The following is a 23,928-nucleotide window of genomic DNA, read 5'->3' on the forward strand; positions in this document are numbered from 1 at the left end:
AATTCATCAAAAATACTACTCACCTTCAGCTTTGCTAAGCTCCAAAGCCAACTGCTCTCTGGCTTTGGTTTCCTCATTGAGACGTTCTTGTAGCTCTTCCTGATACCTGATAAATTCTGTGGCCTCTTGTTGCTTCTTGAAGGACTCTCGCATGAGTTCTGTCTGAGTAATTTTAGCATGTTCAAGCTGTCACAGGAAAAAAATTACAGAAATTAGATGAACACCTATTCTATCATTCCTACTTAATTCACTTGCTTTATAGTGTGATGGGAAGCCTCACATAACTTCACTAGACACTTAATAAAATTTCTTCTGATCACTCATTTGCAGAGTACAAGATGAAGACTAACTTGTAAAAGTCTAAGCAAACAGGATTTGTCAGTAGAGTGAACTTCATGAGCCACCTGGCTAAATCCGTGTCTTTGTTCCGGTAACTCCTGATTTATGAGTTTACACTAGATTCACCTTTGTTTACACTTGAGTTTTGCACTAAATACCAGTAAGCTACCACCCACCATACACTTAGAATTGCTAAAGAAACATTGTACAAAACTCACAGAAGTCTTATTAAGAATGGACTGAAATGGTGCTTCACCTCTTTTTCTCCTTAACACAAAGATTGATGAGAATACCAAGAAAACGTGAATTTTACGAGTTTTGCACATTTCAACCAACAAGGCAATAAAGCAGTGCTTCTTCCAACAGTGTCAACCTAGCAGGGCTACTAAGGATTTTTTTTATTCTCCTCCACTTGTCTGGTGGGTTAATATTTAACATGTACTGACACACATGCACAGTTTCACTGTGCTACTGTCCTGAAGTACTAGAAAACCATGTCACATTAAATTGCATATTTACAGTTTAGATGTATCTAAAATGATAATTTCAAAACTAATTAAAATTAGAATTTAAAAAGTAAAATAATGCATAAAGATTAAGCATTGTTTATAAGTTTAGATTACACAAAACGTCCATCTAAGATAACTTCAAACTGAAATAAATTATCAAAATCTTTACTTCTCAACTATTAACATTTATAGTCTACAGTCACCTCTGAGGGACACAAACACAAATTGTTAGACCTGAAGTCTGCATGAATTTTTTGTGTGGCTTGTATTCAAAATAAGACAATTTAGTCTGAGTAAGAACAATAGATGTCAGAAAATGAAATAACATGGTTTCTGCACCTTTGGTTTTGTTTGTTTTTTTTTTTTTTTTACTTTTTAATATTCTGGCTACTGGCAGATATTTAAAAGGTATCTGTAACATCTACAGTTACCATAAATTATTCTGTCTCTCCATTTCTTAAAAAATAAAAGCTTTCTCACTAAGTCTCGCTAAGATCATAAATATGAGGAGTTTGCTTTAAAAGCTCAGAAAAATGTGTTAAGGAACATTAAATAGAACAGTGCACACAAAATTATCCACTTACATTTTGAAAAGAAAATCTAAGACTAATAAATACATTCTCTTTTATAATACACTGAATTTAAATACTCCATTTCTTTTATTTTTCTTTTTTCTTTTTCTTCTTTTCTTTTTTCTTTTTCTACAGCATTCCTTTCAGATGGGCATCATTAACACATTCATGTTAATTATTTATTCTGACAGGGGTTAAAGAAAGGTCTAAATACTGAAACTATCTGCACTGGTTTGAGATATTTTTAAAAATCACAGAGCACCCTTACTTTATGCTTTTATTTGCAAGTGCTTAATGAAAAACCAGCCTCAGATAAAAGGGAAACATATGATAGATTTACTGTACATAGATAACTGTAAATGTGGCTTCCCGAAATGCATTAAATATTCCAGTTAAAACTCAGAATAAAAACTATTCTCCATCTTTTTGCAGTAATAACAACTCAAACTATTACTAAAAATATCACAGGGTAAAACCAAAAAGAAGTACAAACACAAACATGATTTTTTAAGATCAACAATTCCTCCACAAGATCACTTCAAGCAAGCTGCCAGCTTGTGCTGGTTACTGTTACTAGTCAGCACACCAAAGCTAAAAGGGAACACCTTTGACTGCAATCTCTCCCCCACTGTGAATTATTCTCAGTGAGAAAAATGAAATGCAATTAGTAATACTGAAGTGCTTTAAAAGGAGATCTCAAATATCTGGAATTTAACATTTTTCTGTGTCTGATAAATTTCTTATGTTAGAAATGACCAGAGAATTGTATAATTAAGGTTTTTTCAGCGCCCACTGAAAACTGATTAGGAAAAGGGCCTGCCAGCAGTAAACTTGAAACAATAGAGACAAGTTTATATAATTTTTCATGGCATTTTCTTCTGTTTAAGCTTAATTTATTTAAAAAACTTGTATACTTACTGAATAGGGAGGTGTAGGCAACGAGATTTTAGAGACAACTTTTAAAATGTGCCCATTTTTTTTGTGGCTGAAGTGAAAAATTGAAGTATTTACAACAACAGAATTATTCTCATCCAAGTGTTCAGTGAAAGGAAAAGGGTATGGTAAAGGCACACGAGATTCAACCTCATATATATCCTCTTCTTGGCCTTCAGTCCACAAACCACTAAACAGATTAGATGCCCAGTAGGTACGGTAAGAATCCATTCCAAAAAATATTGCTCTTGCTGTCTTCTCAACTGTCTTGTGGGTATTTTCCACTAGCTAGGCTGGCTTTAGAAATTTCTGACAGGAATTTGTAGCAGAACACGTGCATTTAACAGTCTGAAGACACATGTCAGCACAGTCGGTGACAAACCTACTCAGGATCTGTAGGAAGCCTCAGATCACTTTTCAAGCTGTGTAATTCAGAGCTGCATTAATCCCAAACAAAGATGTACAGGAAAACTTCATACGGTCCCTCCTAAAAATCCTTCTTAGAGAAGTTTCAATTGAAAAAGCAACAGAAATCTTCCAATAGCAACTGGCAAGTAATTTCCAAGGCAAGGAAGTAGAATTTTCTTCTACCTGCACAGGAACGCTGCAGCAGGCAAACAAGCTAACAAAACTGAAACTAAAAATTTTCCAACTCCACTATGGCAAATGAAAGAAAAATACAGGTACATCATTATTTGCATTCATCCTTGTTGCTGGAGTTAACAGGAAGAGCTTTCTGAAACTCTGCTGGTTTAAAGGCTTCCTGCTTGTATCTCCCAACTGAAAGAGTTCAGGGGAGTGGCCCAGTTTATTTACCTATACATAACACCAGCAGGTGGAATTTGAATTAATACACCCACTGTATGCCTTGCCTCAAGTTCCAAACTGCACTTCAGGTCTGAAAGTGTGTGTTCAGACAGGTCTCATACAGTTACTTTGAAGATTTTGCCAGGTTTTCTCTGACTCTTTCAAGTTTATTTGAAGAAATAGGTGCATGTCTGTACACAAAACACAACTGATTAGAGGAAAGGTTATAATTTTTTCTGCCCATAACCAGTTTTAGATTATAAAAATATCACTGACTAGAAAAGAATAAAGGATTCAGTTTCTAAATATTTAAAAATAATTTTCAAGTCACCTATGTATCTGTGGTATATACAAGAACTGTATATAATCCAGGAAGCAGACATTGCAAAGCAGACAAGCTTGAATGCTTGCAAAGACCCTCTACAGAAGAGCCAGAGAGGTAAATATTTATATTATTTATTATGTTTATATAACAGAACAATTTTTAATTAACTTAAGAAAAAAAAGCCAAACATATATGATCATTAGGGATAAATCCACCTTTGTACAATAGATACTAATGCAGAAAATGTGTCTGTACATGCTTGAATCGTAACTCTGTCGCTGATATTGGCAAAGTCTCAGCTACAAAGCTATCAAGGAAAATACTTTGACACCTTCAAATTGTAATGTGGACAATCTGAAAGTAAAGCCCATGATAAAAGCAGTGTGATTTGAACTGACCTTGGTATATAGTTCCTATTCCAGTTAACAAGGAAGCACTCCAGACAGCAACTAACATCCCACCATACAAAGTACTCCAATAGCAAACTGCCTCCTTTCTGGATACTATTTCTGAATCACATAACTCACATAAATGCTGGAGCGTAGACTCCTTTTCTGAAAGCAAGGTGGATATGTTCTTAACTGGCCCTGTTTAAATCATACTTGGAAGACACAGCAGGAAAGCTCCACCTTTTTGGCCAGTCAATTGACTAAAATGTTTTTCAAGAGAGCTAGACACAGTTCCCCTTAATTCCCATTTTCACAAGCTCTATGTGCTCTGACAGCTCAGACACTTTCTGATCTCAGTTGCAGAAGAATGCTCTAAGATCCATAAGAGCAATGATAGACTGCCCTAGATTGGTAAGAATGTCCAAATTCAGGCTTCCTCTACAGATCAAAGCAGATTTCTAGTAGGAAAGTAAATTTATCAATAAAATCACCCTGGAGCAGTCTTTTTTTGGGTGGAGGCACCTGAAGCATTGTTACAGCTGTCAAAATGAACCTATGGGTTTTAGACTTATGAAAACACAGTTGTAAGAAAAATGAAGAAAAACCCAATTGAGACACAAAGTTTAATGTGCTTCTCTATTAAATCACCTCACCTGATCTGAAGTTTCATTGATAGCTTCCAGAAGCTTTTCAACAGCCGCCTGCAGTCGAGAACTAATATTCAGAATGAGCTCTTCATTTTCAGGATCTATTTCCATCCCACTTTCTGCAAGATGTTGGCTCAGCAATCCTTCACCTGCTGCTCCTGACCACATGTTAATATCATCATCATCTCCCATACTACTACCATGATATAAGGAACAGGACTCTGAGGAAAAAAAAAAATAGTTACCTTTTCACACGTACTCTTAGCAACTGCAAACATGAAAAACCGTACAACTGAGTTACAATGTGAAAGACAAGTCCAAAAATGATTAAAATACTCATCTTAGTCACAAAAACAGAAAGGGAAATACCGCATACTAAAACTCACACAGGACAAACAATGTGTTAATTAAAAAGAAGCTGAAGTGAAAGAGAAAAGGAGATATTAACAGGCAATATTTTAGACATACTTTCAGTATGCTTAGGGGCTCTGATGCTCATCTTCAAACCTTTGTTACAATCAATAAACCTTACTACTTAGAATAACTTGCAATAATACTTGCCAGATTGTCTTTAAAATACAAATCAGTTAGAAAACCCCAAACAAAACCAAAACCAGACTGTCAGTCCCTGTTTCACCAACACCCAATTATGTTACTACACATTAACACAAAACTGTTCAAGTCAGTGAATCAAACTCAAGTGAGTAAAAGGAAAGGCATGCATGCAATTCAGACAGCTTCTTAGGACAAACAGACTGGAATACAGAACAACAATATTCAGCATGGTTATTAGTGAACTGAAAATTTACAAAAATGGAGTAGCCGAACAAAGTACAGTGCAGCAGGACTGCAACTGTTTGTGCTGCTGGGCCACCTGGCACCTGCCTACTTCTCAATCTTCCTGAGGTCTGATTCCATTTAAAGACATTATCCATTATTTCTGAAAAGCCAGTGAAAACACTAGGTTTGCCTATGGTATTAGGCAGATAGCAATTCATCTAGAAAACAGAAAATTTGCCATATTTAGAATTCAAAGCTGTATTTAAGCAATGCAACTGAAAGCAAAGTCTTGAGATATTTTAAAATCACACTTTTGGTATGAAAGAACAATACAGTATGTATATCGTGACAGTAGAAACTATTATTGATAAAGTCTTTCAAAAACAAATAAGTGCTATGTCCTTAGACTGACAGATCTGAAATGTCAGAACTAAATGCTACTGCAAAGGTTTTTTTAAAATTACTTTTATTTTTTAAATGAAGCACCTTTCTGGAACATATTTAAAATAAATATGTTGGTATGATGCATTTTTTTTACCCCTTAGATGTTTTTGCTAAGGATTTTCTTAAAAACATCTTATTTTTCAGGAACAGCAGCATGTTCCTTAAATGAATTAAAAATAGTCAATGCCTGTTAAGCAATGAAGTTGCAATACTGGGTTATCTTTGAATTCAAGTTCCTGGTTACTCCACGAATTGTGACTGCTGAACTAGAACAGTTTGTTTAGCAACAGAAATGGAATTGAAATTACAACAGGTCAATCTCACAAATTGCCTTTAAAAACATAGTTAAGTCTTGTTGTTTTTGCCTCCTAACCAGGCAGGCAAATAATATTGGCAGTCGTATAACAATATGAGTATTCTTGTTGATGCTGCTTGAACCTATCAAGCAAGTCAGATTCTAGTTTTGAGGTTTGTTTTTAGCTTTTTTGTAACAAGCTGCAACATGATTAACCACCTGGTGTACTTAAGCTACATTCCTACCTGCAAGTATTCTGACAATAATAATATTTGCAGCCATATATATGACCCATGCACAACAAACTAATCTATAATGATTTTAATTAAGGAAGGTTTCACTTGGTTTTCTTTTCTCTTAAAATTGCCAAGATTTTTCAAATGCAGATACATTTACTAACTTTTTTCTTCTAGCTGTATTATTACTGTTTCATATCTCCTTTTAGATATGTGGGGTATAATGTTGCAAACTGTTTTCACACTCCAAAGGGAAAAAACAGAAGCACACTATATGCATGAATAGAACGAATAACCAGATGGATACAAGATACATTCACATGGCACCTTTCATCTACACAGGATTTCAAAGCACTTTTGAGAACTGCACTTTGGAACATCAGTCATAAACTCCTGTTTATGTGGAATCACCCTACCAGTGGCTAGCAGTCATTTTCTGCCAGCACACTAAATGGGTTTATAGACCATAAAAGCTTTCCCACAACACCCTAATATTCCATCCCCCTGCAGTATAAGGAAGGCTGCAAAATTAACAATTCTGCTTTTTTTATTTGTTAGCATTTTGACGCCTTACCACCCAAATTTGGACTGAGTTTGGGTGTTTTAAAACATCAATAGTGATGCAGAAGCTTTAATATCCTCAGAGTAGAAAGGACCTTCATTTGAGATGGACATCAAGCAGCATAAGTATTTCCAAATGCTGTGCCAAAGTATTGGTTAAAGACTGAGTTGAAGGAAAATATATTCCCTACTGAGTCACCAACACACTTACTGCAGCACCTGATGCTCTTTGGAGGGCACACATCTTAAGAACTGACCAGGTAAGACCCTGCTTAGCGTCAGAGATCTCACAAAATAAAAGCCCACAGTACAGTAGCACAGCTATAAGCAAGATAAAACAATGACATATTAGTTATTGCACAATCTAATCTTTCCTGATGGAGTACAAATCATCTAGGTAACGTTCTGGTTTTCCTTCTCGGGTTTCACCCATAATTCACATCCTGTCACCCTTCTATTTCAGTAAATTATTTGCTTGAGAGGTACATCTGAATTGTGCAATGATGATTGTGTGTAAAATACAAAAATAAAGACTATACAAAATGACTGCAGAAATGTGCAGTTGGTTGCAAAATCATCTGAACTGGCTGTCTAGAAACTTCTGAAAAAAACCTTAAAAACACTGATGGCAGCTCAGAATGTAATTTTTAAAAGCCAGGTTCAGAATATGTCTTTTACATTAATAATCTCATTAATATTATTATTTCTTCTTGCCAGTGACCAAAACAATACCAACAGGCCTCCATGAACTCATAAAAAGAGTTAAAATTCCTGTTTTGTTTATGACAATTCTTTTGTAATTTGCTTCCATTTCTTTTTGACAAACAGAAAATAAATCAACATTAAAACATCATTTTGTTATATGAAATATCTCAAAATGAAACATCATAATTTGCCCGAAACATAAATATAAAAAATGAGGAAAGAAAAAGTGAGTTGTAACCAAATGTATAATTTGGCACACAGAAACTCTAGTAGTCTCAAAGGTAACAAAACTGCCAAAAAGTATCAAATGCAAAAACAACTTGTAATAATTCTGTTTATACAATGTGGTTGGAAACCCAAATAATAAATGTACACAACCATATTACGATTTCTACAAAGCAGAACTTAATAACACAAATTCACCTTAAATGTTTTCCTAACTGCACAGTAAAAAATTAAAAATTCCCCTCAAAATGGTCTTAGTCCACAGCAGCTTAATACAGCATCTTTCCACATGATTTTCAGTGGTGGAAACAAATAGAAACATTGTCCAGTCTCATTAATCACCCCTGGCAGCTTAATGTCTAATCCCCATTTTGTTTATCCTTATATGGGTGTTCAGTCTCTCACCCTAAGAGAACTAAATCAAATTCTTCTGTTCTGAAATGTTTTCAGTCAATACAAAATAATAAATAGAATATAACTGACTTAAATAAAACTATCATCTCTGTGTAAACTCTCTCCTCATAATGAAAAAAAACCAATCAACCAAAGAAACAAAGGTTTCTATTCTTTTCTTTGCCATGGAGCATGCAGTTCAGCACATCAGATGTCACGGCCCACTGAATCTTTAGGAAAGTGCTTAATTATACAGTGCTTGCTCAGAAGTTTCAGATACAGAAGTTGTTTATGAGCTGCCAGCTGACATTTATGAAGCAATACCTATTTTGCATCATGTAGAACCAGTATCCCAGTTTACTCCTGTGATTCCAATTAGGAATTAAGCTTAGGGGCTACAAATTGAAAACAAAAAATCAGTCTTGTGGCAGTGCAGTGTTTGGTTTTTTTTATTATTTACTACCTTTTTTCCTGGTACACTGCTCAGAAATAAGGAGCTCAGAAGGCAGGCAAGTGGGTTTAATATTCAAGGAATGCCATAACCTTGCAGGCTTCTCCAGATCAACCTGCATTACTGCAGTCCTGCAACCCAAGAAAACTCACCAGATTACTGTGCACAAATGGCCATTCATTTCCAATGACATGTTTTATGACTGAAACTTGAACTTTACTCACTCTTCTAGAAATTAAATCTAGTGCTTGCAGATAACCTAGTCAATGTCCCTCTATAAACCTCATAAATCAGGTGTGGTTATATGACCTTAATGATTCACCTTTTAAAAATGTTGAAACTCAGCAAAAGTAGTAAACTGAGTTTTGCTTGTCAATACATACGGATTATGTTCAGAAGGTCAGAGAGAATTCACTTCAATAAACGCATTATTTTACTACTGTATTATTAGATTTTTATCAGTATAAATTTATTCTTGCAGACTTCCTAAGTAATTAAAAAGGAAGACCTGTTTGGGTGGGTACTAGAAAATACAGTAACAAGCACAGTTTAAAAAAACAAACAAAAACTGTCTATATATTTCTTACTTCCATAAAATAACAGGGAAAAATTTTAAAATTTGTCCTCTCAAGCCATTTAGCGTTAGTATAGAAAATGAATAACAGGAGTCCCATTGCTGAAAACACTAACAGAATTGGCTATCTAATTCCATCTGAAGAAATATCAAATACTTTAGCTGATAAAACAGTACAACTATTACTATGCATGACCCCAGTGACAGAAAGGATGCTGCAATATCATTTTGAGAGCAAAACAGGAGAACTGTGAATATAGCTCCAGAAATACATTACAAACAATCCATTCAGCCATTTTAGCTACTGTAAGCTTAACTCTTCTTTCATTTTCAATTTTTACTTTGGTTGCTCCTTCCTTCATTGTTATTTCTGAATGTAAAGAGACATGCAAAAAGGATAGTGAATAAACAAATGGTAGGTGTGCAGCTCTAATGCTGCTCTGTACCAAGGAGAGGCATTACAAGAACAGATACGTGCTTTCTTACAGGACAGTGAAACTTTACATACCTCTTCAAAATACACTAATAGCAAACTCAAGTTGAAACAGTCAAATCTCATCACTAGCAGAATGGAATAGAGTTTTTTTCTACCTGAAGACAGTCCTCTTTCATCAGAAAGAAGACTTCACAAGAAATTAGCAAATCATTCCAATTATAGGACATGTTGTGTCTTTAGACAGTAGCATTATGAAAGCCAGGGATAAGTCAAAATGACAAATAAAAGTACTTTTTTAACTGTGTTTTGCTACATATCTGTAATGCAAGTAATCTATATTAAGAATTGTTAATGACAATAATTAGTGACGCATACAAGTATACACACCGATGAGCGGGAGCTGGCAAAAAAAGTGAATTCATCAAAAAGTAAGTTCAGAAGTTTAGTTATCCAATTTGCTGTGTGAGGATAAAAGCAAAGCCTCAAAAGTCTGAAGTTTCAAATTATAATTTTTCTCACAACTATATACAGTGAAATGTGTTGAAAACACAAGTTACTTTTTTAATGAAACAGCAGTAAAAAAGTACTGTTAACTTGAAAACTTCAGAAATTTTTAGACGACAACTTTACACATTTTACTGCAGATAACCTTTTGAGTGATCAGCTGAAGATGTCTCTGTGCTGCAAATTCATACAACCTTTCTCAACTTGCCCCAAGGCATAATGTGACCTATATTTAAAACCAATCTGGGGATTTCAATAATATGCAATAATCGACATTTTGAAAGAAAGAGGTAAAGTTCATTTACCAGCTGTATTATTATCATCCTGTAATAGACACTTTCTTAATACTGAAATGTAGCATTTGACTTACAGTTCCTTTCCTCATTCTCATTCCTAGTAGTTAAAATTCTAGCCAAGATCCAGGATGCATGTGCACAACCTTAGTGGTACCTAAATGGCAATACAATCAAGCACCTATTCTTGCCCAAATGAGAAATGGGCAGACACTATGCTGGTGCAGTCACAAGAAAATAAACAGAGCCCAGCAGAGTTCTTTGACCCTGGTATGCAACTAGCTATAACATCAAAATATTCCCTTAGTCTTGTGTCAACTAGCACTCCTGGAAAGAGCTGATGGGGAAGTGTTGGCAGTTGAGAAGTTCTTGGAACTGTGTCCAAATGAGATTTGCCTGCAAACACTTCTTTAGGAAGCTAATGAAGTCCAGAAGCACACATATACAGCCTTGTCCCCTGCCAGCTGCCCTCAGTGACCAGCAACATACCTCTGGACCTCAAGTGCACTGCTGGAGATACAGCCCTTGACACTAGCTCCTGTTCCCATACATACACCGGAGAGTGTAAGTGGTACAAGATGCCATGAAGCTATGTTTCATTCTCTTTGCCTCCATCAACAGAAACTTATTTTTTCTTGACATCTCAATCACTTTCCCATTCTGTTGCAACCTTTGCAACAGGACCCTAGATGTGAGTTGTAATGGGTGTGGGGCATGACCCAGACAACTCCTGCAATGTTGCTCAAGATATCTGAAAGAAACCCTCCTGAAATGTCTGTTTAAGATGATATACATCACCTTAAGCAGAGATGTTATATGCATTAAAATGAAAAATAGGTTGTGGGGGGGTTTTCCTTAGAAAAAGTTTAATTTAAAATATGAAAATTAAGAGTATTTAAATATATCATTAAAACATGAAAATGATACTTCTTATGAAATATAAACCCATACAATCAATACCTTTTTCATACCCCACACGGATGCAGGGTTTTATTGGCTCTTCTGTCTCAGTGTCCCATCCAGCTTGTTTGGAAACCTGGACTTTCCCAGAACGATCCAGTAACCCAAGAACATGCTGACCAATTGTCTCCTCCATTGCTGCAGTTGTCTTCACAACTTCTAAAAGAATCTTCATGAGTTTTTCATTAGCCTTCTGAAAAACATGCCTGCAGGATAGAAACTAATCAATCCTCTGATCTTTCCCTGATTTCCAAGTGGATATTATCCTTTATACACCCTTGCAACCAAAGATGATTTTCAACTGAAATAACAAAATTAAGATTTTTTTTTTTTAAGGCTAAACCCTACATCATATAAATACTAAATACACATTTGCATTAAAAGTCAGTTCTTTTCATAAAGTATGTAAAAAGTCAAAGTATTTATCACGATTTCTACTTTTATCTTGGCATTTTACTAGTTATTCTTTTAAAGTGGAGATCTGCTTTTGCCCAGTATTCATTATAAAATTAATCCTTTCTCAAAATGACAGCTTAGAAAGTTGTTCCTCTACACAGAACAAAAAAGGTATAGAACAGTCAAATGGGATTATAAAATAAAACAATCATACTAATATAAACTTAATTCACATATGTACATACAATATGTATATAAATATAAATATATATATAAATTATGTTTATGATTCAATGTGTGTAATACAAAATATATAGTAAAATAGGCTAAGATTTGTCTCATCCTCTATGCCATTACATTGTTAGGCTTTATAAAAAATAAGATACTATTTAACCTAAAGTACATAAACTTAGAAATAGTTTTTTTTAGAACAAAAGACACACATTATCATCAATCAGAATAAAGCTTGTAAATATTATTAACAGCAAGAACATGATTTAAGAAATATATTTTCTTAACAGTTCTAAGCACCTTTCTTTAGAAAGAAGAGCCGAAGGTGTTTCATCAGGCTTTCTTCCCCCATCTTCATGCTCAAAGATCTGCTCTCTTGCATCATTTTGGTTTTCATTTTCATTCTGAGTAAGTTTTGGCAGAGGGAGAGAAAACAAAAAGGACAAGAATCCTGTCATGTCAGAATCAACATATTCTTCTTATATATGGTAGAACATGAAATTTAAAACCTAAATTAGTTGTCATTTCCTTTTTAATACTTCTGCACCAAATTATAAATCCAGTAATACTCTTACTATGGGGAAAAAAAATATTAACAAAAAGAAACCAGGAAATCCAAGGCAGGGCCAATTAGAAAGAACTTTGTTACACTGATTAAACAGTTGTTGTGTTTTCTGTTTGTGTTGCTATAGCAATATGAAGAAGTGAGTTTACTTAAGGAAATAGCTCTAGTAATAATCCCTGCCTTCAAGCTGTTCAAGCAGCTTCTGCTTACCTGAAGTAAAAAAGCTACATTTACCACTACCACCTCTTGAATCTTACATCTGCTCTGTTCCAGCAATACCCAACATCTTTTAGAAAAATATATTACACAGAAAGAATAACAGTGAACAGGAATCTTTCACTGGTTTTACATGCCACAGTTGCCCAGAAAGTCAAAGTCCATATTTACCTCTGTCTGTGTGCTGTTGTTTTGTAACTCACAAGACAGCCTCTCTTTTCCTGGTCCGGAATGTTGTTTTAATGATTCCAGTTCTTCTAAAAGCATTCTCTCTCTCTCTGCAACCAGGCTGTCATTCTCCATTGAGACACGCTAAGAAAGAAGTGTTATAGAGGCTCACACAGTTTTTTAAGCTTCTGAGTAAAGCGAGTCCTGTCACTTCTAATTCTTTACAGACCTTGAACAATGAAATTTCAGTCCATCTCCTTAAATCATTACAAAAACACTGAAAGCTTTCTAGAATGGAATACAGCTAAAAAATACTTAAACCTTCTGTAAGATTTTCATACCATTTTTATGCTCTTTAGAAAATACAAATGCAAACTGGAGGGAATTTCTGAATGTTATATACTATAATGTGTTTTGCACAAGAAAAAATATGAGAATAAATTATTTTTATAAAACCCCTACATTCTCTTTTAGAAGAGCTAGAAGTGCTCATGGCTTAAACACAATGCATGCATTTCTATGTAGTTCTTATGAACATACATATTTGGCATTAAAAACCTGAAAAAACCCAGCAGTGTAAGTTATACTTAATGATTTTTATCAGTTACAGGAATTTGCAACCCTGACAAATATGCAAACTGAAAGAAGAGGTATAAGGAGAAAGTATGCATATATTAATGGGAAAGATTATCAAGATAAATGATTCTAGGACACCTTAAAAGCAGCTAGGAGACAGCTGATGTTGCTGGAAAGGATTCCTAAGGTAATAATGACTGGCTTTCTAGATTACAGAACTCCTTGAGCCCAAACTTAAAACAGAGATGAAACAGGTTTGGAAAAGGTCTGAAGCTCCACTCTACAGTGAAAGCAAAGAATTTTAGAATTCACTAATTACTAGCTTTGAGCGCAATTTGGTAATGTTACACTGTTGAAATTAAATCAGAACAAGCCATACTTCTGGATTCTGTTTACTTTGTCTTTCAGTGGAAGGAATCCTTGAAAAACATGTCTATAAATGACATTATTTTTGAAGTATTATTGAGATTAAACTAATGAGTTTCATTAGCACACCTACTGTAGGCTTTGAATAGATACAGAGTGACAGCGAGATAAGTTTGAAAAGGCAAAGAAACACAGATGTTTCCCACCATACCCTCACATATATTGTTTCATTCTAAAAGTTGGTAAGGACTTAACTCCAGAACTGGGGAAAAAAACCCCAAAATGCCAAAACACATTGTTTGTTGCAGGAAGCCACTGATACTGTCCAAGTCAGAATGATGAAAAATGAAGAATTTTATAGTATTTCTACCCATGGCTGGTGGCTTCATTGATGTAAATGGCTGCTAGCCTACATCCTACACAGTACCATGTATCTGGGAGGTGGCACAACTGGCACTGCATCCTCACTCTCTTTTGGCTGCTGTGCAGCACTGCAGGTTTGCTCCACGTTGACAGAAGTATAAATCAACACATCACTGTGTGAACTTTGATTAAAGAAATAGGTCTTCTATAAATATGTGGGTTTGTATGTACACACACACACAGAGAAATACAAGTGTGTGTGCACATAAGTGCATATGCACGCACATGGAAAATACGTGCACCCCTCTCTCTCCCTCTAAATAGATATAAATGCAAAAGTATGAATCTGCTGTTGATGTTCCACTGTTAACCCATATAAACTCACTGGTTGAATTCTGTATTACCTCAGCTAATTGCACTTTCAGACTCTCCAGCTCTGCTAGGAGTTGATCTTGATTTTCTTTCTGGCGCTCCATTTGCTGCATGTGCCCCTGTCTCAATAATTCCGTTGCCTGCTGATGCTCCTGGTACTGCCGCACGAGCTCCTGCCGCATGTCCTCCAAGCGCTCCTCGTACAACAACAGCTGGCTGGATGTTCCTGTGTCTGCGGCCGCCGCCCCACCGGAGTGCTGGAACAGTGCAACTCTTTTAGCTTTTTATGTTCAACAACTGGTCTTAGGAAATATTTAAATAAATTTCAGAAAATGCTTTCATAAATGGAAAGTAGCTGGCATGAAAGCATTATCATGTTGCCTACTTCTTGGACAGCCCAGGCTTAGAATTATTCTCCATTTAAAAAGATAATCTTTTCCAATAACTCTCAACAATATTAACTTCCATGCTTTTTACGACTCCTTTTCATCTTATTCACTTCATGTTTGTGAAATGCTAACTATATATTCTACATCACTTTAATAATTTTTATGTTCAGCTGATATCCTTTGTCACAAGAGACTGAAACTGTTTAGCACTATTTTTAATCTGGTCTTTGTATAAACACTAAAATATAACCTAGCTTACAAAAAGTCTTTTAACAATTTATTGTCTGCAATACAGCTGGCATCATATTCCCTTCCTGAGGCATAGCACACAGGAAAGAAGGGTAGATAATTTAAGTATGAAACTGTCAACCCCTGGAAAGGGAACAGGAAATATTTAAATGGAATTTTCATTTCAATTTTTTCTTTGCTGCTTTTTTTAACACTTACTGGTGTTTCTTCTACTTTAAGACCTCTGCCATGGGAAAAAAGTTCTTCAGAAATCACTGACTTATGTGTGGTCTGTCCTAATATGCCATCAGGGTTGCTATTAGAATGAAGCTGTCCTCCAAGCGAGTTGATCTCTCCAGACTCTTCACTGAGTTCCTTGGAAAGTGATTTCAATCCTTCTTCATTCTTACTGCCTTTTCCAGTTGCTTTTCTAAGAAGGCTGTCAACCTCTTCCTCACTATACTGCTTGTTAATTCCAAAATGTATTCTCTCTGGATGTACATTCTGCACTGGTGCTTCTTCCTTCTGCCTAGCAATTCCTGACAATTCAGTCTGTTTGGCAAATGCTACACTCATTGACACAATAACCTGAAAAAACAAGAGAAGTCTGTATTAGTTTATGCTTCACAGCACCTCCTTTTACTGAAGAAATCTCATAGATGACCATCAACAATAAAAATATAAATACCAAAAGCTCCCAGCGGAAAACAGAAAGATAAAAGAACAAAGACATCTTGTCAATCTTTAAAATGGTCACATCTTAAAATACAGACATGCCGTATTTAAGGTAGTTCAATGAAATGCAATGCTACCTTCAGTTACAACAGATTATTTAGCATGGAAATATAATTTCCATATATTTTTTTTCCATATATTTTTTTTAAAAGATCCTATTAGATGATTTCAAAAAGTGTTGGCACATGAACTTAAGAGCAACGGTGCTAAGCTTTCTCTGTCTAGGCAAGTATCCAAAGCAAAAGTTTAATAGATATGGAATTCTGGGCTGTATAAAGAATGCAGTGCCATGCACTTGATACTTTGCCCAGGAATTTTACTTGACCAGAAAGAAACTGTTGGCACTAACTAGGTGCAGTTACAGTTACAACAGGCTGATAACTTTTGTGTCGTTAATACAAATAAACTCCTTTTCCAATCATGTGAGCAAGCCTATTCTAGAGTTAGAATACAGTGATTTATAGCATAAACTACAAAAATGTCAAAAAATAGTATAATACAGAAGTGTTACACTTGAAAACACCAAACTCTTCCTTCCCAGAAAAGATGAATTTGTCTTTTGAATTTAAACTGATCTTAACCAATGCAATATTTGTTTCCTCATAAAGAAGGGTTTTCTTGGCAGCAGATAAGAGAGTATTTTTTTTATTCTACAAAGAAGTGGAAACATTTTTGCAAATCAGAAAGTAAGTAAATTCACAAACAAATATACTCTACCTATAAAATCTTACTTTAACTTTTCATATTTTAGTCACGAGATCCAAAGAAAAACTATGCATTTTACACAACATATAAAAATGCACAATAATAAATGATCAGAAAATAGTATTAAACTGTTAAGTGCAAAACTTTTTTGAATTGACCCACTGTTAAGCCTATGGTATCAAGAAATACACTCTTAAGTCTCTGGATTTTTAAAATAAATTCAAGTGTAGAATATGGTAGCATGTTGTCTTTTTCCTCTGAAGTTTTAAAAGCCACCACTACAACCCATATGAATAGAAATGATGAATTAGGAATAGGATAGATACCTAAGAAAGCCCAAAATGTTCTAGAATTTTTTTAGGACTTTCCCATTCAAAAGCCAAATGAAACAATTTCTTTGTAAATAAATCATACAAAAGTTAGCATATGCTACAGTAACTGCCTAAATAGTTGAAAATGGCAAACAAAAATGACAGATTTTTTTAAAACATATTTTAAAGTAACAAAATAAAAGTAATACCTTTGCTACTTCTTCTTCTAATCTTTCTTGGAACTGCTTTTGGAGCAATTGAACAACATCCAGATCATTCTGCATTTCCATCTCCCTACCAAGCTGTAGGAAAAACATGAAATCTCAGATCATGTATTTCTGATTTTATTTCATTAGTTTTAAGTTTCAATCCAGCAGGAGATTTTTTCCCATCAATTACGTTTTCTTCCTATCATGCAAATCGCAATTTTGTACCACAACACAGAACCAGGTAAAAGACTTTGCCTTGTTTCTGCTTCAAAATGAATTTTACAAGTTGAGTTTGCAACAACTCTCCTTCCAGAGCTATTTGAGATGTCAAATGAAATGAAATCAGATCAGGAAGCACAGAATCACAGTACAAAACTACATTACTATTTTGCAAAATGCAGAATTTTTGAACCAGGTTTCCAGTGCCCCTAGGGGAGGAATGCATTGGGTCTTTCCCATTTGCGCTTAGTCTCTGAAAATCTTTGGGGTTACTTTTCCAAAATTTGTCCTAAACTGTGCAGCGTGTATTACAAATGTCCTGAGATTTCACTTAAATTTCTCCTTTCATAATTAGTGTTTAAAGAAAAGACACAATATTTTAAAAATTCCTAATGAAATCCAAAATCTGATCACTAATTCTCTCCCACTTAAGTAAGAAAGAGCCAGAGATAAAAAAAAAAAAGAAAAAAAAATTACAGCATCAATAAAGCAAGTTTTCTTGATCGTAATTCCCAGATGTTTTCCAGCAAAATTTAAATATTTTTGCCCTAACATGGACTGTCTAATAGTATAGTACAGTACTAAGACAATAACTACCTTAACCTACCAAGTATTAGCCCATATTTCAATTTTCTTTCAATTGAATTTCAATTCAATTTCTTTCATCTAAGAAGCCAAAGCATCTGAATTATGCCACTCGTATATATTAGCTATCAACTGAGTTACATCATACCTCTAATGCTTTATCTGTTTTTTTCTGATGAAGATTTTCTGTGCACTTTACTTTCCTGAAGACTTCTTTTAATTTTCTTTCTGAATCTGTGGATACACTAAAAAGATACAAAAAGCAGAGAGGAGAAATAATAATTTAAAAAAAAATTAGCATTTCATTGACAATGACTTGGTGAAAACCAGAATGTGTTAAGTGGACCTGAACTTTACCACAAAGTTTATTACTACCTATCATTCTATAATATAATTAATTTCAGGCAACTACATCTACACAAGATGTCTTTAGATATAAAGGATAGTGCCTGGAATTTTGAGGATTAAATGTGGTCCACTGAGTTGAAGTTTTGAAATTGCTGCTATAAAGCTCATATATACAAAATTACTTTTATACATTATTCCATTTATCAAATCTTCCTCTATTAACTATAAATGCTGTACTACTTAATTTGTAATGTTTATATAATTTCTTTGTAAGACTTAACATCTCTTGAAGGACCAAAACTACAGAAGAGCAGTATGTCTATAAAGAATTTCTCCAATTCTGAAGTAGAACACAGAGCTTTACATAAATGGTTATTTGGAACACTTCCTGACTGAGCATGAACTCATTCAAGCATTGAAAAACTGATTAATACCTTGTGTGGTCAGAGGATACTCCAGCAATCTGAAGTTTATCCTGCAGATGGACAAGCTCTGTAGTGTACCTCTCTTGACTTTCTTTCAGCTGCTGCTGGAAATAGGAGCGGAGGTGTTCCAGTTCTTGAGCATGCTGCTCCTCAAGTTGTTTTTTGAGGTTCCCTATCTCCTTCAAACAGTATTCTTGAATTGTAGGATCTGTATACAGGTTATGTGAAGCAGTGTTAAAAAAAACTTCTGGCATCCTGTCAACTACTTTTCCATAACAAAGAATGATAACCTACTCTTCCATTTTGCAAAATAATATTTGATATGGGTAACAAATTCTAACTGTGGAAAACTGAAAAATACTAAACCAAAAATTTATCACAGAATGTAATTCTGAAAAAAAAAATACAGAATTGAGAAAATCAGAGTATTGTATTGCAAAATAGGAAAAAATCTCTTATGTTCAAGATGTAGTAAGATATAAATCAGTTAAAAGCCATTGTCTTTTCTTTCTCTCTGAATATACATATATTAAAAACAGCATATAGATCTTTTTACCCATTAGATTTTGTGAAGGAGCCTGCAGACTCTCCCTTCCTATTTCCATATGGGCAGGTTCTTCTTCTTTCCTGCTTTCTGAAGAAGATACCCTTGGTTCCTTGACCTAAATAATAATCAAGTAAATTCAGTTAACAACAATTTGTCTAGAAGTAGCACAAAAATAATATATTCACCGCTGGACTCCCAGTATGAAAGAGAAATGGAAATACTGGCTTGTGTCCAGCAGAGAGTTACAAAGGAGATGGGAGGCTTGGAGCATTTGTTGTACTAGGAGAGGTTGGAAGAGCTGGGCATGTATAACCTGAAGAAAGTACAGCTGCCCACTGGGCTTGTAAAGTATCAAAATTCAGCTGGACACAGTCCTTGGCAACCTTTCCTTACTGACACTGCTTTGGGCAAGGGGCTGGATTAGATGAACTCCAGAGGCATCTCCTAACCTCAACCAGACAGAGCAGAATTCTGTGACATGGACAGCAGCTTTCTCCATTTGCTCAAATCACTGCCTTGCTCTGCCACTCAAGCAGGATACACACGTTTTCAAACACTTCCTCAGTCATTCAGAAGGAATTCATGCAACAGAGAAAATTCAAATGCTCGTATACTCTATGCTGTATAAGTTTACCTGTTTACACTCTGCCATCAGCTGTGTTTGAAGGGCTTTCAGCCTGCTATATTCTTCCATTATCTTGTGGAGAAGTGCATCCATACGTTCTTGCACAGTTAAATTACACAAAGAACCAGGGACTTAAAAAAAAAGAAAATTAACATTTCACCATAAATTTTAATACAAGTGATTTGTTCACAAGTTCTGCCCCAAAGAATTGTCTGATTAACATTACAAAATACTGAAACAAGTGAAGCCCTTACAGAATTACATATTATACATTATACATATATATTTTTATATGTATTGACACATATGCATTTTTTTGCTAGGACTGCTAGCTTCTTCTACAAAAGGAGGAAGAGGAAGAGAAAAACCCCAAACACTTTCCCACCAATATCTGAGAAAATGAAAACAGCGTAAGAAAATATCTATAATAAAAATAAAATGTTCAAAATAATGAGGAAATCTCTAAAACAGTTATTTAAGCACATGAGTAAGTACCTGAAAAAGTAATGGCATAATTTCCAGTCTGAAATGCTTTAAATATGTACTTTTAACCAGCATGATAGTAGAAAGTCATTACCTTGAGCTTGACCTGCATGAGCCGATAATTCTACACTCAGTTTTTCTTTCACAACAGGCTTACAGAAAATTTCCTGTTCCCTATCACCAGCTTCTACAGCAGATGAAGAATATTCATTCTGACTGCCACACAAAACCTGTATAACATATCAAACAAAATGAAAAGTAAGCAATTTCTTATTATTTTATCAATCATAATTCACAAAGAAAACCAGAAAAATAGGAAGAAACTAGTATTTTGTGAGCACTAACTTCTGTAAAAATGATGGCATAAATGTTTTGTTGAATCCTAAGAACCCAGACAATCTTTAAAACTCCTGATAAAAGAAATAGATATGAAAAAAAATTCAGCTAAAGCATAAATACATGTTTTCAAATCAGTATTTAATTTGGAACTGCCAAGTACTAAAATCTTGTAGAGAAAGGCCTCCTTTATTAATGCGGAAAGCAAACTTACATTTTAAAAGTCTCATTCTCATGAGCTGCAATTTTACTTGGAAGAGGAATTCCCTACAGCAGAAATCTGCATGATTTTAGGGATTACAGCTCATCTTGAAGTGCTGAACAAATCAGATAAAAGGGTATGGCATAAAAAAAGCAAGTAATGAACAGAATACCCTATATTTGTTGGTGCAAACTGTATGGAGAGCAGAACACTGCCACATTCACAATGGGCAGGCAAACAGAAGATTTATCCATACCATTTCTGAAGATAAATTATACTTGAAAAGAAATCATTTGCTCAAAGCAAAGTGGGATTATTTATTTAAAGATTTTGTACTCAACAAAAAGCAAACTCAACTTATAAAAGTAAAACCATAATTTGTCTGACAGCTCAACAAAGGGATCATACAAATAACAGCATTCTTCACACTGTGAAATAAATCATGCCAAGCACTCTAATTTAGCTGTGACTTTCTGTGAGCTATCATAGAGTCCTGCTTAATCTCTCCTATGCTGGATCTCAAGTTAAAATTCAGCTATTCACTTTCCCAAAAAGGTGTTGAAAAAAGCCCAGCAAAGAAGAAGAAAACAAAATAACCACAAACCCCATCCATTTGAAGTATTTTAGACTTGAAAACCATGGCTTACAATGAGTGACAAAAGCAGCTTAATTTATCTAGAAATAAGTCTAATAAGTAACTCAACTGATGGTCAAAAAGTACCTGTAATAGCCTTCAATTACGATTACTCTAGAAAAAACATATGCCAAAATATTATTATAGGTGGCTGATATTAGAATGAAGACTAAATATAAGCTTCAATTTTTGACTATAATATTTATTTACTAAAAACAATACAGATAGTAATTTATTTAGATTGTTCAACACTTTTAAGTTTTTGAAAGATAAGCTGCAGCTAAGAAAGAAATTACTATCTTATTGCAGATATGAGAGGGGAGATCCTGTGCATTATACTGTGCATCAGACATGTGTGCGACATCAGACTCTCGAATCAAAAACACATCTCCAGAAACAAATACAAAGGAAGAAAGTACTTCCAAACTAGTAGAGATGAGATCAACATTAGGTAGAAGATTAAGACTATGTGTAAGACAAAAGACTTGTCTGGACAAGGGCATAAACCAGTTTAGGAGAAAAAAAGTACAAAAACATTTGCAATGCTATTTTGGAATCTCAGGTTTAGCAGTCTCTATTTTGAGATCAATGCGAAGAGAAAAGCTGCAAAGAAAATCTGCAAAAACAATGTAGAAAATATGATGACTCACTAACCATCATTTCTTGTTTTCCAAATTTTCACTTTGAAAAAGGCTTTTTGTTAAGTCCTACCTGAACCAGCCTGGAACATTCCTCAGTGACAGCTTCATTCAGTTTTTCTATAAGTCTTTGTGTAGATTTCCCTTCATCATCTATGAGCACAAATTATTTATATTATTTTTAAGCATTAGATGCACAAAAACTTTTCAAAGGCCTTATTTCCTGCCTCAGTGAGGCTGCCTCTTCAGCTTGAGGAAGGGCACTTTTTTTGTTACAACACACTGGACAGTTTAAAATATGACAGCTGAGCTGCACATTCTAGAGGAGCTAGAGATAAGAGTTGGCTTTGCGTATTAGTGACCTCCAGAAAGGTAAAAGTGTACAGATACCTAGTGGAGGGAGAAGAACTTAAGCAAAAAAAATTAAACCAGGGCAAAACATGATATAACAGAAAAAGCTGGGATAGAAAACCATCATGATAACATAGAAGCTCACTAAGGCAAAAAGTAGTACCAAAGTTGACTTAAAGTACCCATCAATACAAAGAAAAAAGAAGAAGTCCAAAAATCCTTTGCTGGTGAATTTGCTTATTATTTTACCTTATTGGTGAATCTACTTTATTGCTCTTTACAATTAATTGAACTAATATAAACAGCAAACAATGAGTTGCAATACTTTCGATTCCTTATTTTTTTACGTATTTTTTTTTTTAAGTTATCTCAGTAGTAGGCTGCAGGTACTGGGTAAATAATTTGTTGAAAAAATACTTCAAAATATTCTATAAAAACAGTTTATTGTACAAATAGATGAATAAACTCTTGTGCTTGTTTGGCTGGGTTTTTTTAAGACCCCAGGTTTTTTATGTTTTTCATATAGAGCTTCATTCTCATAATTTTGGTCAAGTTACCTGCTTGTTGAAATTTCAGAGTCTGGAGCTCCAGCTGATGCATTCTTTTAAGATCAGTCATCTCTTGTATATGATTATGAACAAGTTCCTCTTTCAGACTGCAAAGTGCACTCTCTTTTTCTGCCTTCAAGGACTCACAAACCTGGTCTACATGAGCTGAATAAACCAGGGATAGGCAAATCCGCTGTGCCTCCATTTGTAGCTGTAAATCAGTCTTTGAATATAAAGGCACAATTTAAAAGAGTGAGAAACAAGAAAATACAAAGACCCATCTTTAGAAATTTCTGACATTTATAATGTGTTGAATGGCATGATGCATATATGGTATGCATAAGCTAAATTTAAATATACGTAGTTTGGAAAAATGAGTTTTAACAAAAATAGTACTTCTTCAACTTAGAGTAAAAATCAAATTAAAATCAACAAAACTCAATATGCTTCAATTCCTATTTTGCAGCAATAAAATCCCAATGAATTTTAGCCCAGTGAAAAAGGAGAAATATCATTACTAACGGAGTAGTTAACAGAGTGTACTCTAAACACAGACGAAAGATTGTATTATTAGCAGACCTTAAAAACTCAATTTCCAAGGCTTGTAGTTCCAGTCTGCACTTTGGGGATGTTATTCTAAAGAAAAAAGATGTTTGGGATATGCCAACAGGGACCTACTTAGAGCTGAAGTTTGAAAATGTTTATAGACACCTCTGGACCACAATGATTTTCACAATGGCAGGAAATTGTAAGACCCTTATCACAGCCTTATACAAAAC

At 34.6% G+C, this 23,928-nt stretch overlaps 1 protein-coding gene across 10 annotated transcripts in view; it reads right to left on the minus strand.

Moving 5' to 3' along the window:
• AKAP9 (A-kinase anchoring protein 9) overlaps positions 1–23,928 on the minus strand; it is a 104,741-nt gene that overhangs the window by 33,715 nt on the left and 47,098 nt on the right. For all 10 annotated transcript variants that reach the window (XR_015278063.1, XR_015278062.1, XM_086857470.1 and 7 more), the window contains 15 exons: positions 23,159–23,372; positions 22,324–22,403; positions 20,535–20,670; positions 19,967–20,088; positions 19,342–19,447; positions 18,795–18,993; positions 18,161–18,257; positions 17,209–17,301; positions 15,468–15,836; positions 14,664–14,888; positions 12,958–13,098; positions 12,306–12,409; positions 11,379–11,584; positions 4,528–4,742; positions 24–186 (listed from right to left, as the gene is read on the minus strand). Coding sequence is in view for 8 of the 10 variants with exons in the window: in XM_086857470.1 (XP_086713596.1) it covers positions 24–186; positions 4,528–4,742; positions 11,379–11,584; positions 12,306–12,409; positions 12,958–13,098; positions 14,664–14,888; positions 15,468–15,836; positions 17,209–17,301; positions 18,161–18,257; positions 18,795–18,993; positions 19,342–19,447; positions 19,967–20,088; positions 20,535–20,670; positions 22,324–22,403; positions 23,159–23,372 (2,470 nt within the window). In the remaining 2 variants the exon portion in view is untranslated. The remainder of the gene's footprint in view (positions 1–23; positions 187–4,527; positions 4,743–11,378; positions 11,585–12,305; positions 12,410–12,957; positions 13,099–14,663; positions 14,889–15,467; positions 15,837–17,208; positions 17,302–18,160; positions 18,258–18,794; positions 18,994–19,341; positions 19,448–19,966; positions 20,089–20,534; positions 20,671–22,323; positions 22,404–23,158; positions 23,373–23,928) is intronic.

Source organism: Cyanistes caeruleus, chromosome 1, assembly GCF_971803275.1.
Source record: "Cyanistes caeruleus chromosome 1, bCyaCae1.hap1.1, whole genome shotgun sequence".
NCBI lineage: Eukaryota > Metazoa > Chordata > Aves > Passeriformes > Paridae > Cyanistes > Cyanistes caeruleus.